This window comes from Fusarium coffeatum (assembly GCF_003316985.1).
Source record: "Fusarium coffeatum strain FIESC_28 chromosome Unknown BRIP53273_contig_5, whole genome shotgun sequence".
NCBI classification, from domain to species: Eukaryota; Fungi; Ascomycota; class Sordariomycetes; order Hypocreales; family Nectriaceae; genus Fusarium; species Fusarium coffeatum.
In genome coordinates this window covers 18174-34835 of record NW_022157804.1, presented here as the reverse complement: position 1 = coordinate 34835, position 16662 = coordinate 18174, and the positions used below count along the sequence as shown (strand labels likewise).

The following is a 16662-nucleotide window of genomic DNA, read 5'->3' as shown; positions in this document are numbered from 1 at the left end:
GTTGTCGCGCTATAGGGCTTGAAAGCGCCATTACGAACTCAAAGTAGTTGTTTTTAATCTTCGACATTCTTTGGAATCACTTCTGTATCAACTATATCCTCTGTCTGCAAATGAAAATTCGACTTGTATAGCATGCGGAAATCAAATTGCGTGCTTGGAAAGTGGATGCTTTCTTGTCGTCGTGCCGTATCTGCCTCCAGTGTATAAGCTTTCGCGAAATGACGACTTCGAATCCCTGCAGCGAGTGATAAAAAAGATCATGTTTTTTTTTTTTTCTTTTTTTCTTTTGTGGTATTTATTTTACGTATGAGGCTGCGGCTGAGGGTTCAATGATGGAAGACTTTAGAAAGTAAAGACGAAACCATATTCACCAATGACTCGCGCGACGGTGGTTCAAAAACTGATTTAAGATGTCGTAGAACCATAATAATCTTCCAATTTGAAATGGCAAAATGTTGTTGAAGCAAAAAATGAGGTTCTGCCCGGGCTCGAACCGGGGACCTTCTCGGTGTTAACGAGATGTCATGACCAACTAGACCACAGTACCAAGCTGTTTTTGTTGGCAAGGTTTTCTCTATTTGTACACATAGAGTACGTAATCTTGCAATGCTCATATCGTCCGCTGACTCTGGGTTACATGGTCTGAGTATACCGTATAAAAGCGACAGGATCACAAACTGTAGTATTCTCAAATTATCAGTCATCAACTTCAACAGCTTTACGACCACAGAGCATGAGTCCACTGAATATCGCGGTTAGCATGACTAATCACTCTTACACCTCGAGTTACCCTGTACCTCTCTAGACTGTTACCGAAATATCGTTTTTGACTCGATGTGCGAGACCAGGACATGAAAGAAATAGATTTACATTTTCTGAAAATGCGCAATCATAGCATCTACAGAGTTTGTTGGAAACCCGGGTAGGGCAATGATGCTATTCACGAGAGTGTCCGATAGTGTGTAGTTTGGTCATCGTTCAATTGCCAACATCAAGACCAAACTTCAAAAACGAAAAAGTAACTCCAATTGATGACAGTGACTGAGGTATCTGCGCTAATAAATCCAAGATGATAATATTTTCGTGTGCCCAAGAACGCCATTTTGACAATAAAACTTCAGTAGCCAGCCGTAGTAGTCTTCACAAAATGCCCTTCCCAAATCCTGCGCCGGGGGTATAGAAACCATTTTGCCTCATCACTCACGTAAACCCATAAGATAAAACATACAGTTCCAAAGAAAGAACAAAGAAGAATAGTGCCGTTGTCGTCACGAGCCAGGGTTGGTTGTGTGTGGTGGTTTAGAAGACGTGAGAAACTCTGTCGGCATCCCTTTGCACAAGGAGAGACCGGCCTCGTGATTCACGTTTGGCGAAAAGAAGACCACATACGTTGCAGAGTGTATGTGAGCCGAAGGGTCCTTCGCGCCACATGGGTGTTTCTTTGGTGAAGCATGAAGTACAACAGGGACTTGGTTCAAGGGATCTGGGAGACCTCTGTGGCTGGTTAGCCGGGATGTCTTATCTTTGACAGGGAATATCTTACCGAATGACGTCTAAGTCTATTCCGCCACGTGCGCGCTTCATAGGTATCTCTCATACTCGCCCTTGTAGAACGAGATCTAATTGAACGCGCCGACGCGGCAGCTGATCGCAGAGAAGACGCGCGCGAACCAGCCTTCAACTGCTCGCGATTGCTCTCAGGCTTGACTGCCAAGGGGCTGGCAATAGCTGTGTTCTGAAACAGGACGACTTCACATAGCGGTCGTCCGGTATGCTGGACATCTTGAGCGCTGTGTCGGATCTAAGACGGGATTAGCCCGGGCTCGGAGGAATAAAGTTGCGATGGGAAATCTTACTCTGTGGCTGGGTCCCGGAGGTCCCCGAGCAAATGTGCATCTTCGGGGCGGAAAAATGCTCGACTCCGAATAATCAGCGCGACAAGGATGAGCGCGTTCGCGTCTCCTGCGGATCAAAGCAGGATTGCTCGTTTTGGTGAGGTTCGCTTGCGCTGGTTTGATCATCGTTGTAAATTTGATTGAATCGATGAATGAACTGGAAATCCGATCTTCAGAGCAAAGGGAGAACCTTGGGATCGAGCCTCTTCTAATACCCCCTCCCACCCCCTCTTTTGTTGCGCTGCGGCGGCGCTGCTAGGCCACTTTCGCCCCAGAGGACCCTTGTAGATCACTGCGCTATTGGTGCAGGGTCCCTGAATCAGGGTCCATTCGCGGAGACCGGAGCAAAGCTACCGCATGAGCTGAGGTTGTGAGATTGGTCTGTTGAGTTTGTTTTGATGGAAAAGCACGGCATGGCACGTTTTTAGAACATCGGGGATAAGGAAAGCCGTGTTTTTCACAATCCAGTTCCATCTGAGTTTTCACCAGCACTGTGCTTATGGTCTTGCCCTTAGAACTCAACAGTATTGCTTCTTTTACTGTACGATCTGAGACATCAGATCGTCTCATGTTCACTGTTCCTCGCAGCAGAATTGGCCTGATAGATAAGGCTGTATTACTAGCTCCTTGCATAAAGACAGCCGTTCCTATGCCCGTGTCTCTCACCCCAGACGAACAGAACAGCAGTTTTGCCTTTTGTCACATCGCTTAGAAATTAAACCGCACATGACTGCTGCAGCCTTCATTGCCGACGCGTCAGCTGCGATTACTCAACTCCTTGCACAGGCCGGGCCTTCATTGGCACAAAGAATATGGCTGAGTTTTCATCTGCGACACAGTGTATCGCGGCGTGGGGGGCTGGTGAACGCCAATCTGAGAGATGTTTGGTTTTGCAACTGCCGACCCTCTTATTTTGGTTCTTCGCCCCTCTGCAATCTCTGAAAGACCTGGAGGCGTTGTTGAGTGACACTGTGTGATTCAGGCGACTTGGCTGGGTGAGCGGGAGGACACTTGCCGGATGCCAATTGAGGGGTTGAAGCCATGAGGCGTAGTGAGTGGCCAAACGTACTGGAACACATTAACCTCGAACGGCAAAACTCCCCGCTAAAGTTAATTGGGTTTCCTAAGGGTTCAAACTGCGAACTCCCACTTGGTGTTTGCTAGCTTGTGTGTGCCTGCATCTCGACGGCAATTCGCCCCCAGGGTTCCTCTCTTAATTGGCCAATGCTCTAAAGCTTTGACGTCCACAGCGGACGAGGTCCGTTGACACGATTGAAGAATGTCATTGGATTGTCTCGGATTATAGTGGTGAAGATCGTGCCGTAAGTTGATTGAACTGTCGGATTTTATCGCAGTCCGAAAAAAGAAAGTCAGTGCAATCACCGGCAGTTCAAACTCGACATGCGGAGGTCCGACCTCACTTTGAAGCTTGTCGCGAATGGCGTTGGTGGCAGAAGTCACACGAGCGGAGCTCCGACCTTGCCCAACGACTTCACGATGATGCACTTATGGTCGGCATTTGTTCAATATTGATGAAAATGCCGTATGTATTCCTAATAGGTTGTCTCTGTTCCTAACCCAAATGCGCCTGGTGTATTCGTTGAACCGTGACGCTGTAACGCTGCAAAATGTAGAAATAATTGTTGCGCCTGATGCTTTTCTTGAGGCGCCGACATTCATTTGCCCAGTCAATTTCTCAACTGAAGCGCGTGTCTGTCATGAATGTCGTGAAGACTCATCCGAGATTGTATCGCGAGTCCCTCGACTGTACTCCCTGGAAAGCATCAATGGCTTCCCCTTCGATTCCCTCTTGGCATAGATCAATCCGCAAACATTGCAAAGACTGCCAGGCCCTTCAGGTCCTTTACGCCACATAGGAGTATCCGTCTCATTGCAAAAAGTGCACGAGGGTTGTGATCTCGAACCCTTTGCCGGTTCTGACTTTGCATGCAGAGAGTAAATCGTTTCTCGGCCAGAAGTGGACCTTTCGCTAAAACATGCTCGGCTGTTGTTGTGTTTCCTCTTCAAACTAATCTTTGGCCTTTCGGCATGAAGTTTCTGAGGCTTTCGCGAATCTGAATATGGTTTGATATGAAGGTGTACTTCATACGTCTTGCCACTATCCTTCAAGCTCGAAGGGATATCACTCGTCTGAAACAGCGGGACATTGCAGAGCGGCTCGCCAAAATCTTCGAGAATCTGCTGATCCTGTAAATCACGTGAGTACACGGCTATGTAAACAAAAAACCAGAAATACCCACGTCTGTCTGGGTCGCAGATCTTGCTATGGTGAAATAGTTCTGCTGGCCGGGGTTCTTCATCTTATCCGTGCACTTCTATGATGTTCTTCTGCAGAGAGAAAAAGGAAATGATGGTAAGTTTTTTCGATCCTGACAATTGCCTGACTTTTTGAGAATCGGAAGCGCTTCTGAATCTTCTAGAATGACCAGCATTGACGAGGGTATGATGTAATCTTTTTCTCTGCCGCAACGCAAAGACCCTTGCTCTGGCCCGCTTGCTGCCTGCGTTCCCCTGAAAAGATGGGAAGGGTTGGACCCTGAATGGTGCTAGTTGACTCGGCTTTGCGGAGTGCGTAACACGGTTCCGTCTTCGGGTCTGAAAGGTGGTCTGATGCTAGGGATGATGCAGAGTGAACTCGAGGCCTAGAATCGCATCAGTCGCTAGATCTCCCCGCAAACGCACAATTCGGTCATTGCCGTTCATGGTGAACATTCCGTGTCAGTTTAAACATATGCGAAATTGAACTGACAGGTTTGGTCCGGAGACAAGCTCTCAAACGACGTCCGCTGTGATGGTCGAATGAGCTGGATGATGCAATGAGTCAATGGGAAACGGTTTTCGCAGATATGTGATACAGTTTGCAAAGAGATTCAGTACATCATTTATATATAAACTTTCAATTTCACTGATTCTCGTGCACATCTCGTGAAAGACAGCTGTTGGATGATAACGCTGAGGGAGCTTTTCCTCCGCCCAAAAATTTCACCTTCGGGCGGCACTTCGTTGAGCTTTGATTGGCCCATCAACTCTCCAGTCGAAATTACCTCACAAATGCATCATCAAACAATGGGAAATTCGCAAATCTGACAAGCCCTGGTCCTACCACAGTCGCGGCGGGGTTTTCCCGAATGGTACCTCTTTAGCCGAGGTGGCTCTGTTGGCGCTTTGTTGTCGGTGAGTGACCCTTGACACGGGGATTCTACGATCGCAAAACCGACAGGGTCTATTTCCCATCAGAAGATAAGCTCTGTATCGGGGAATATTTCGATCCCTGTTGACGGAAAGACGCGTAGTTCTTGTACCGATCGGAATAGCGGTTGGGCATCTGTGAAAGATGATGAAATTTATATCGTAGAATGGATGCTGATAAGAATTCCCCATTCAAGAGTTGAGTTTTAGCTGTCATAGTACAAATATTGGCTGATACCTGCAGCCTACTCCGCATAGAACCACATGTCAGATGGTTCACACTCAAGTGCTCTTCCCCACACGCTCGGCTCCAGTTCATGACCCTGACGATCACGCCATGCTATAGAGATCAGCCGTTGGTGAACGTCTTCCCAAAGCGTTATACCCGTGACCATCTTCCATGTCTCCACAAAGCCATGATAAACATCAGCTATATCATCCAACGTCGGATCATGGGCGCAGGCCTGATGTTTCGTGATGCTGTACATGCCCAGAAAGGCTCTCCATAACCAAAAGTCAGACGCATCGCTTGATCCCAGAGTATCCATAGTCTGCTCGAGATCTCGCTTCATGATGCAGAGGAACCTCCGTAATAGACCGGAGTTCATGGGTTCTCCGCCGTCCCAAAGCTCAAGAACGTTATGCATGTACAAACTTGACGCAGCACACATACCAGACCATGAGATACTATACTTCGCGCAACCCAATGAAAACATCCCATCTTCGAACATAGAGGAGAAATGAGAGCTGATAGTCGCGCATAGCAGCCGTGATTCTGAGCCCTCAATCCACTCCCAGCTCGGATCGCACTTATACCGGTCTTCGCTGGCTGTTTGTGTTGACGTCGTTACGTGCTTGAGATGTTCGATCAACGGCGTCGCATCAATGTTATGAAACTGCGTCGATGAAGGTAGAACCGCGAAAAAGAAGGGTAGCAGCTTCATAGCGTTGAGGCGCATCTCAAGATGTCCGACATTCTGCGTTTTCCAGAGATGGATCAGCGACACGAAAGTCGAGAAGTCAGCAGTGTTGTTCTGGCGGAACATATTCTTTAGGGAATCGCTTCCTAATATTCGGGCTTTGAAACCTTGATAGGCGTAGTGTGTACTGACAGGTAAGCTTTTGAAGGATAATGTTGGTATGGAGATGATAATTACAGTAGGAGGTATCTGTTTGCTAGTTCTTCATCGAGGCTTGTTCTATTACCGAAGTCCTCGTCGAGAGGACTAAGAAGATGGACGGCATTTATCAAGCCGTTGACGTGTGCTTCGGTGTCGCCAACATTTCCGTACGACGCCTGGGTTCTTTAGGATTGAATGATAGAATAGAATAAGTAAGAACGGCTTTACCTCGATGAAGCATAAAATAGAAACATGTCGAATGAAAGTCATCAACCCAGGCTGACTGATATCCTGCAGCCATCTGTTCAAGATACCAATTGTTGATACTTTATGAAACAGAAACGTGGACTTGTAGGTTTGAAGATCACCGACAGTCCATGCATAGTGTAAGCCAGCGACAAGAAGAGTATCGCGAAGGGCATCTGGATGTTGAGCGACAGATGAAAAGCTATACAGGTACCAATGAGATATGCACGAAAGTATAGTGGCTAGCATACGTACATGTTTCTTGAAGCTTTGGTCAAGATCAAATCAGAACTATCGTGGCTGTGGTGGACTGAGCTTACTATTAGTGCTTAGATATGTGGAAGTATACCTCTTCACATACAGTAATGGAGCAACTCTCTTGAGCGTAGTGACATGTCGAGACCCAAACAGTCGAAAGGTTCGACTGACTTGGCGAACGGGGACTGGGTCACCAATGTTACAGGAGCATCCGACTCAATGACCCATGGCGCTTGCTCCCCAGGTAGAAAGACAGCCTTACGATCCCGAAGCGGTAACTCAGGGTCCGCAAACTCACAGTCTCTGCCCGCACTGCTACATCTAGCACTACAGCACATCAGCCAACCCAATCGCGAAACACCTAGTGTAGTATCCTCGTCTATAAAACAAAAAATGGAATGAAAGTCCGACTTACCATGTAGGTTTCCCGCCATCACAGCGCACACGGCGTTTTCGGCACGTCAGACACCCTGCCTTGCTGCGCGTGTGGGGGCGTCGAGTCCTTGTCTTGGTACTCATATCGAATGACTTGGAAGCTTGGATTAAACTTGCGAGGGTCGATGAGAACGATCGGCGGCTTTTGTGAGATGAGGGAGGAGATTTGACGAGGTACTTGAGTCTTTGATGAAGTTTGGGAGGCCACTCACGGGATTCGTTGATTGGTGATACTGATCTGATGTTGGAGGTTGCTGTCTGTGAGATGTAGTGGTTACCGCACTAACAGATGACAACCTAGCATGGGCGGTGTCAAGATGGTGGTCTAGTGCAAGGATGGATGATAAAGTCTCCACTAACAGGAACAAAGTCGTGCTTTGAGAGGTGTCAGCCAAAATGTAGACTAACAATCAAGACTAAACCCATTCCAGCCGCGTAAACGAGCTGAAAGCCAAACTCCGCTGCTGCTCGATACGCTTATTTTTACACGATCTTAGTGCGGCGAGAATCGGAAAGCAGTCCTTTTATTCCCGATCTTTTCATCAATGGTCTTGAACTGTCGTAGCTACCAGGCATGGGCTTCGTCGCTTTCGGTCGTTTCTTTGATTTCCGGACGATGAGATCCAATAGTAGAGAGTAATCAGATCACTGCAAGTTTGTGACAACGAACCAAAAGCTAATAAAGGTATAGCGCATTAATGCTGACTGTATCTTCAGCGGCACAGCGAACAGGGCTCAAATATATCGACCTCTACGGAATTTCAATGCTACTGACTGAGGCACTTTTGTAAGGGTCGCAGTGGAGGTTCAGCCCGAAGTCCGCTGCCAAGGTATTTCGTCCGAGATAGACGAGAAGGATTCACAACATGACCCAAAAGGCCCTCAAAAGAACACCGTGGTCCGAGACTTAGCTTTTATATATAAGGCGCGAATGACACCTTTCTACCGAAGCTTCATTCATCGAACAATGTATTTCAATATCGGAAACCCAGAAACACTATCATGACCAGCAAGCCCACTCTCATCTTTGTCCCTGGTGCATGGCACACCCCCAAATACTGGGGTAAAGTCATTTCAACCATGGAATCTAAACAGTACAAGTGCAAACCAGTCACTCTCCTTACTACCCTGAACAAAAGCAAAGACATCAACTTCGCAAGCGATGTCACGCATGTTCGCGATGCTATCAAAGAAGAAATATCCTCTGGACAAGACGTTGTTCTTGTGGTTCATTCATACGGCGGCGCTGTCGGTGCTAGCGCTATTAAGCAACTATCGCGAAAGACTGCATCATGTGATGAAAACAAAGGACACGTTATCGGACTCTTCATGGTCGGAACAGGCTTCGTCGCGCCAGGAATGTCCTTCCTAGAAGGAATCGGCGGCAAACCACCACCAACATGGGACGCCGACTACGAGAATAACACTATGCCCATCAAAGTGGATCCGATCGACATGCTGTACCATGACCTCCCCAAGCTGGAAGCGGAAGCCTGGGTGGAAAAGCTTACTGAACAGGCTCTAACATCTGTGACGGATGGATATGAAATTGCCCACGAGGGATGGAAGGATGTGCCTGTTTGGTATATTATGACCACTGAGGATAGGGCTCTTCCTCTGGAGGTGCAGAGGCTGTTTGCTGATACGGCGGAGAAGTCTGGTGCGGATCTGACTCGGAGGGAAATTGCGAGTAGTCATTCTCCCATGTTGAGTAAGCCTGAGGAGACGTCGAAGCATCTGGAGGATGCAATCGAAGCGTTCACTGCATCGGACGCCCAGAAAAAGATTTAGACTTATTGCCGATCTCTCCTTATCCATTACAACTAGAGTTCATAAATCAGTGCTGGCATATGGACTTCTCTCCCTGAGCTTAGCACCGTATTTCCAGAATAAAAGCGGCGCAGGTGCCAACAGAACCGCAATACACCCCAACAGCGTCATCGTCCAGTGAACTCCAATACCCTTATACATAGGGCGAGCAGCCATGACCATTCCACCAGCGATGAGATATCGCGACATGGTTATACTGGCAAGTGCTATAGCAGAGTGTTCTCCGTAACTATCGGTGATGTATTCATAGCTGCCAACGTAGATAGCCATCAGAACGATACCAAATAAGAAGCAGGCACCTAGACCACTCCACATAGGAACGCTGGCGTAATTCGTCCAGCCGAGCCAGAAGAGAGAGATTGGAAGGAATGGTGCTGTGACTATAGCAGGCCAAAGTCTGAACTCTGGTTCTATCGACGCTCCACGAACGCGTTCTGTGTGTATCCTTGACCACTCGTAGAGGGCCGGCCCACAAAGGGCAAAAGCTGTTGCACCGGCAGCTATGGCAGCGAAGCACGATCCTTGGTAACCGGGGGTTATAGAATAAGTTTCCTTGAAAATGTAGTCGAAGCCTGATAGAAAGCTGAATAGAAGGATGTATAGTAAGACAAGATAAAGTCCTAGTACTATGATGACTGGCTCGCTGCGGAAGAAGGTGGCTGGTAGCGGAAGCGTCTTTCGGAGCTGTTTCCAGAACGATGGCTTTTGCTCGTGGTCTGAGATGTATCTTTGATCTCCTGTAACTCGACGAAGTTCTCTCGCTTTCCATGTTAGTAACAGAGGAAAGTGCGTTTCCGGGAGGAAGAGAAAGGCCACCAGGAAGGCGACCGCGGATATGATCAGTGTTACCCAGTTCGTCCATCTCCACCCAAGCTTATCGTTTTCAACTATCCAGCCACTCGCAACTGGTGCAATCACAGGTGCTAAGGCAATAAGCGATTGAAAGAGCAGCACTGAAGTGAGCTTGCTTACCTGCAATATTAGCCCACGCAACTATAGGAAAAACAAGCGCCTTCTTGACAGGTCGAAACTGGTCATTGACACTCGCCCCATTGATCGTAAGTGTAGCACTAGCTGACAGTCCCACAAAGTACCGACACACCACTTGACCCCCAAAAGTGGGCGTCATAGCCGTCCCAAGCACAAAAAGGAGATAGAAAGCTGTAGCTACCAAATATGTCGGATTCCGTCCAACAGCCTCTGATAGAGGTCCTGCGAACAGAGCACCTGTTCCGACGCCGAACAGGAAAACAGCCGTAGAGACGTTCTCGGCGACCTGGCTCACATGCAGATCCTTGCTCGCCATGTCATTTCCGATAGAGTCGGCAGCACCGGACCAACATTGTGTGAAGACTAAGAAGCAAATGATGCAGATGTTGCGACATCGTGTTGCCAGGGTCCAGTTCTTTGGGTTGAGAGGGTCATCCTCGCCTGTGCTTTGGACTTTGAAAGCTTCGTCGTTAGGAGAGTCTTGACGGCTGACTCGATCATCGCTACTGAGCAGTAGACAGTTGCGAGACTTGTAGGTTGGTGTTTCGATGGAACTTAGGTCGAGTTGGTATTCTGATCGTATTTGTTTGGCGATCTGTCGTCGTTGGACGAATGACCACATTGTGTCGAGAACCAAGGCTCATATCTCACCAAAAACGCCAAGAAATGCCAAGGAATAGAAGAGTAATCTTTATCGAGTCTTCTTGTTAAAAGAAACTCAGAGTCTTGTCGCGTGATCCTTTACTACATTAGGCTAACGCGAGTATTGACGTCAACAAATCGCACACATGACAGCTGGATGAACACCACTACCGACAAGAAGACTTCGGCTATAAATAAACATGGCGTTCGGAGTCCGCTTCGAATTAGTGTACTCTCGTGATCCAGTAGCCTACAGCGGTCGTGAGAGGAAGAAAAGGATGTTGTATGCATTAGTTCTGCGGTTCTAGATCGTCGGCTTGAGCTAGGGAGCTTCCTCCAATAGAAACCCTTCACTTACAGGTACATCGGCATTCAACGTGCGTGACTTTTGGGTTCTGCAATCTGGCGACTTAAAGAAGAGAAACAAGGTTCTGACTGATTATAAAGCCGAGAACTACTTTTGATATGTCGTAATCGTTCCGAACGCGAGGATACTCGACGACTTCTAGCTTTAACAGAATACGAACAAGATGGCGAGTTTAAAGCCGAAGTTGAAATTGAAACTACGTCGTCATGGTCCTGGCCAGACCTTGATAAGGTAGCCGATGCATCTACTCGAGGCTTAATGTTAGTCTTACTTAAGATGAGACCGACCTTTTCGCGACAATAAATCGGCAAAGAAGCCGCTTCCTGGCTTCGGCTTGGCTGCAGCCATACTCGTATTCGAACTCAAAGATCGCGGGTACTGCCGCGCCAGCATCCTCGAATGGATACTTATGCTGCGAACCAATAGGCTCCCAGTCCGAAAGAAAAACCACAACGACTAGATAAAGAGGTTAAGTGAGAGCCTGAAGTCATGCGTCATGTAATGAGTTGAAAATGCAGGCTGCGTTGTACTTTGAGGAGAATAACCTCCGAGTCTCAATATTCATGCCGAGCGTCATATAACAAATGAAGTTTATTACATAGATGCATTCATCTCTATCCTGTTGATGGTTGTTCTTTCGCGGCTGAGACTCTGCAGATGTAACTAATCATGTACGTTTGCTCACATCACCTCAGCTTAGATGGTTCATTAGAGGGCTAAAGTTGCAATATGAACGCCTGCAAGCTTACTCTGTTTCAAAGTCGACCTGAGAGGGGTTTAAAATTGTAGTGAAGTGTATTGGTCGTTGAATTTCCAGTCTAATGATTGGGTTATCAATGATTGGATCGAGTGGTTAACACTTATCGATATGCTAACAGCTTACAATTACGAATTAGACCCAACCAGAAGCCTCCGGTCTCTATCGCGGGGTGTGTCATTGACACCATCGCAATGCGTACTCGACAGAACAACAATATTGATCACACGGGTGTCATTCTGCATCTTGTCTCTCCCGGTTTAGATCTTGGTAGTAGAAATGGAAGAGGGCCTCGCTGGCAGTAGGTCGCTCCTAATGCTATTCATCAGCATAGCTCCGCAAAAATAAACTTGGTCTTACCGCGGGATCAACCCGAAGTAGCCTATGAACGAATGATATAGCCTCCGTTGTCGCTAGATGCTGGTTACCCTCGTTCTTGAAGTTTTCCCAAGGCTCTCCATCCCAGTGGCCCAGAGCTTCGCGGTCTTCTGGGAACATCGTAATCCCATACTGCTCAACGAATTCGTAGATCTTATCAGACCCAAGAACCTTTGCAATCTTGATCAGCTGGTCTGTAAGAGTGATTCCATAAAAGAATGGTTCTTTCCTGAAGATCATCGAGGCAAGCATGCTGCCGAGACACCACATATCTACACTGTAATCGTATTTCTCGTAGTCCAGAAGGATTTCTGGTGGTTTGAAGAGGCCTACGCAGCAGTCGTACTCTCTTCCTGGTTCATAGAACTCGGCTGAGCTCCATCCTATGAGACGAAGCTGTCGTCGCTTTGTCAGACTTGCACAATGTACTTGTTGGGATGGAATTGTTACCTTCCTTTGTTGATGGTCAATGACCACGTTTTGGGGTCTTATATCACGATGCATAATGCCCTGACCATGAGCAAACTCGAGTCCTTTTAGAACCTCGCGGGTGTAGTATCGAATATCGAAGCCGGTAAATCGAGGGTACAAGGTTCGAAAGTCCGTGTTGTCGACGTATTCGAGGACTATACCGATGTTTGCTCCCTTTTCATACGCTTAACTTCAGTTCATTGAGAAGTACATGAACCAACGAACCTCTTCTCCCTGCACAACATCTACAATCTCTATCATGTTCGGACCAGATCTCAAGAGCTGCAGCACTTCGATTTCGCGGGTGATTCTGTCTCGGCTGTCTTCTTTGAATAGTTTCATTGCGTATACTTGACCGCTTGGATTGCGGCACTCGACAACGATAGCATGCCTGCCCTGGCCTATTTATACATTTGTCAATCATGTTATCATGACAATAGGAACCGAGTTACCTAGTCTTGGGGAAGATGTCAAGTCGTAAAATTGATGTGACCCTAATAGATCCCATCAGCTGGTCCCCCAATTGCTAGACAGCCATCATACCTGGGTCCGCATTTGGCTGGATCGGTGCCATGTTGTCAACACCGGACTTTCCAATCCTCAGAAATTGAATCAAGGGCCCTTTTGGTTGGGAGGTAAGTATCTTCTCAGAAGTGTAAGATCTGAAAGAGAAATAAATGCCGCATGACACGAATAATGCTACGTACCTGTAGTTGCCTGCAAGTGGTACGACACCAACCACAAATATTCTCATTCTCTTGAACAAAACCTCGTCACTCAGTCACAGAGGGACAATCTACGGTAACACAGCATTTCTCGGTCTAATTTCCAGATATCATCCACTCCAATTGCGACAAACCACCTCTAGTCAGTCGGTCAGTCGGCAACCCATCTGCGCAATCAATTAGCCTTGCTACCCATGTCCGATGTAAGCCAGTAAGCCATTTCCCGCTTACTTGGGCTAAAAGCCATGCTTTATCTCCAGATTTGCCCACTATTGTAGGTAGTCGTACTGCGGAGGAGGGCATTTCTGGAATGCACGGTGGCGGAGTCGCGGCCGGACTTAACGGCGATCCACCATTGTGCATATCATCCACTACTTGAGCCTCAACTCTGGTCAGTTCGAGTCTTGTGAGCGCAGTTGTTAACGATTGAATTGCTTTACGGCTTAGCTTTCGTGTTAGTCCGGAGCATGGATTTAAGATGAACTATAAAGATGCCAAGTCTGCGGTGTTCAACTATAAAAAGCCTGTGCTCCCAGCAATAACATGGAACCATCACAACACCTCAGCTTTCAATCTCAGAAACAATCACTTATTCACCAAATCAACTCAATATCAATTTATTTAACATGGCCCGAGTTTGGTTCGTCACTGGCTCTTCCCGCGGAGTTGGCCGCGCTCTAGTCGAAGAAGTCCTCGCATCAGGCGAGATTGTCGTCGCAACAGCTCGCAACCCTTCCCAGCTCGACGATCTGGTCACCAAGTACGGCTCAGACAAGATCTTGGCAACTGGTCTCGATGTCACCAACGCTGATGAAGCCCAAAACGCCTTCAAAAAAGCTGTTGAGAAGTTTGGCCGCATCGACGTGGTCGTCAACAACGCTGGCTACGCCAACATGGCTTCTGTGGAAGACATATCCTTGGAATCATTCCATGCTCAAGTGAATGCCAATTTCTTCGGTGTCGTCAATGTTACAAAGGCTGCTTTGCCTCTCATGCGCGAACAAAAGTCTGGTCATATTATTCAGGTGTCTAGCGTCGGTGATCGAGTCGGTACACCCGGAGCAGCAGCCTACCAAAGCGCCAAATGGGCAGTTGCAGGTTTTTCGACGGGTTTATCTCAAGAAGTGGCACCATTCGGAATCAAAGTGGTCGTCGCTGAGCCTGGTGGTATCAAGACAGACTGGGTCAACACTGCTACCGACACGGCTACGCTTACCGAGCCTTATGAGCAGACTGTTGGGATGATGATGAAGGTCAGAGATGACAAGTCTGGTTGGTCAGAAGCCTCAGACATAGCCAAGGCTATAAAGTATATGTCGGAAGTTGAAGATCCGCCGCTGAGGATTGTTCTGGGCCCGAGTGCTATCCCGTGGGCTCAAATGGCGGCTAAGAATCTTGCTGAATCTGATGAGAAGTGGCTGCACGTTTCTAAGTTGGAGTTTTGAAGCGTCAATCAGAAGTGATCTGGTGGGGACTGTTGGGAGGTAGTTTTGAAGTATGAATGTAACTCGACTCAATATTTAGTTGTTAAAGACACTCAAGTCTTGTGGATCTTTATTTCCTGGATTGATCTGAAGATCTGCCCTTTCAAGCCACAGTTGACATATTCTATAAAGCCAAATCTACAGGCAAAAAAACATTTTATCAATCGTTACACTTTCCCTTTGAGTACTCTAACGTCTAGAGTATATAATGTGTTGAGGTTTTAGTATAAATACATACAAGAAGAGGAGATGTGTAAGTATGCTCTGTCAAGCTACAAAATGCAATACCTTAGTAAACCAGTTGAATATCGTCGATGGCAACCTTGAGCCCGGTGCCTGCGTCTTCGAAACAGAAGACACTGAAGGTCATGTATGCTGGAGTGATGTTGATAGAATTGAACGAAAGTTCTCGCTTAGTCCAGGTCTTGAGGGGGAGGGGTGATGGAAGTAGGAAGAAGTCAGGGAAGCTAGAACTTTTCCCGTCAGTACTGTCTTGCACAATACTGATGTAGCAGCTTCGGAGGCTCTCTGGTTGTGCATCCTCATCGATATACCACCAGTACGAGATCTTGTAGAAGTGACTATAATCAAGCGCGACTTCTTGCTTAACGGTACCGCCATTCTGGCCAGTTACTGTTACAGACCAGTATCTACATGAGAAGCGTTAGTATCGAGATCACTAACTTAATAAGGTAGTACATACGCTGCGTGTGAGCCTGTGCGGGCTACGTCTGGGGTGATACCGACTGAGCTGGAAGGCCCGTCTCTCACGATCCAAGGCGTTCCATCAACCTCCCCATCTATGCTTGGTTCCTCAAATGACGGGTCGAAGAATAGATTGGATGGTGCAGGTTCCTCGCTTGTGGTGGAGATCGGGATATCAGAAGTGGTTGTCTCGGCAGTATTGGAAGTGGTTGGAAGCTCAGTCGAGAGCTCGGTAGTCGATGCAGTAGTAGCGGACATGTCGGCAGCCATTATACCGGACGCTTCGGTGGTCTCCGATGAGGATGACAGTTCAGTTGAGTAAGAAAGGAAGGCATCTGATGTTGTCGTGACAATGAAAGAGACTGGTTTGGAAATGATGGACGACGAATAAAATGACAAGGACTCGATAACTGAGCTTCCCTCCGTAGTTATCGACACTACATAAGAAGCTGAAGTCGCCTCCTGAGTAGACACTGACGTTACTGTTCCTGTTGAAGATGGTCCATCGAGAGCTGCCGATGTGGACTTTGGCTTGCATGGGCTTGCGTGCGCATTGCCACAGACCGCCAGAAAGGCAGATACGAGATTCAAAGACGGTACTCTCATTGCGACTGAGCTCTGGAAGGGATAACAACATCGGGAAAAGGGTTCTGATTCTTCTACAAAGGACTAATATATCTTCTCAGATACAAAAGCAAGCACATTCTGTTTCATCTCGGTAAAGCTAGTGTCTGATAGTACAGCGATGTGGCGTCAATAAAGCTCAGCTGTACTCAATAGTAAAAGCATCAGTCAGTGTTCTAGAACAGAGTCTCTGGGCAACAAAAAAGAAATAACTGTTTGTCTATTGCTTCTGTCCCGTCGACTTCAATTATTGCTATCCTCCTTTATTTTCAGGTTATTAGCGTTTGCAAGCCACCAGAAGTGATTTCCGCCGGTTTCATCCGCTGTAGTCCAGGTTAGCCGTAACTCTGGGTAGTAGCGCGTTACCAGTTATCGCGTCCTTATCAGCTCCATATCGGGTTCCACCGGCTGACCCAACGCGCGAATGTCGCATTGCGTCACACCTCGTCAATTCCTCAACATCATCTGCTTTCATTCATCGCATTGCCGATCAACCATCATGATGATGCCCAGAGGAAGAAGCG

At 47.4% G+C, this 16662-nt stretch overlaps 6 protein-coding genes across 6 annotated transcripts; 2 read left to right on the top strand and 4 right to left on the bottom strand.

Annotated features, from left to right (window-relative positions):
- Positions 1–5350: 5350 nt before the first annotated feature.
- On the bottom strand, positions 5351–6151 carry FIESC28_00194 (uncharacterized protein; the record flags this gene model as incomplete). The annotated part of the gene is made up of 1 exon (XM_031154345.1): positions 5351–6151. One exon carries the CDS (start codon positions 6149–6151, stop codon positions 5351–5353), a length of 801 nt encoding a protein of 266 aa, XP_031021517.1.
- Positions 6152–8167: 2016 nt separating this feature from the next.
- Positions 8168–8956, top strand: FIESC28_00193 (uncharacterized protein; the record flags this gene model as incomplete). Its single annotated transcript, XM_031154344.1, has 1 exon — positions 8168–8956. The coding sequence occupies one exon, from the start codon at positions 8168–8170 to the stop codon at positions 8954–8956; it is 789 nt and encodes a 262-aa protein (XP_031021516.1).
- Positions 8957–8995: 39 nt separating this feature from the next.
- FIESC28_00192 (uncharacterized protein) lies at positions 8996–10607 on the bottom strand (the record flags this gene model as incomplete). Its single annotated transcript, XM_031154343.1, has 2 exons — positions 8996–9918; positions 9968–10607. The coding sequence occupies 2 exons, from the start codon at positions 10605–10607 to the stop codon at positions 8996–8998; spliced, it is 1563 nt and encodes a 520-aa protein (XP_031021515.1).
- A 1378-nt stretch (positions 10608–11985) lies between these two features.
- FIESC28_00191 (uncharacterized protein) lies at positions 11986–12942 on the bottom strand (the record flags this gene model as incomplete). The annotated part of the gene is made up of 3 exons (XM_031154342.1): positions 11986–12063; positions 12112–12774; positions 12826–12942. 3 exons carry the CDS (start codon positions 12940–12942, stop codon positions 11986–11988), a joined length of 858 nt encoding a protein of 285 aa, XP_031021514.1.
- A 1009-nt stretch (positions 12943–13951) lies between these two features.
- Positions 13952–14770, top strand: FIESC28_00190 (uncharacterized protein; the record flags this gene model as incomplete). Its single annotated transcript, XM_031154341.1, has 1 exon — positions 13952–14770. The coding sequence occupies one exon, from the start codon at positions 13952–13954 to the stop codon at positions 14768–14770; it is 819 nt and encodes a 272-aa protein (XP_031021513.1).
- Positions 14771–15098: 328 nt separating this feature from the next.
- On the bottom strand, positions 15099–16120 carry FIESC28_00189 (uncharacterized protein; the record flags this gene model as incomplete). The annotated part of the gene is made up of 2 exons (XM_031154340.1): positions 15099–15459; positions 15513–16120. The coding sequence occupies 2 exons, from the start codon at positions 16118–16120 to the stop codon at positions 15099–15101; spliced, it is 969 nt and encodes a 322-aa protein (XP_031021512.1).
- Positions 16121–16662: the final 542 nt, after the last annotated feature.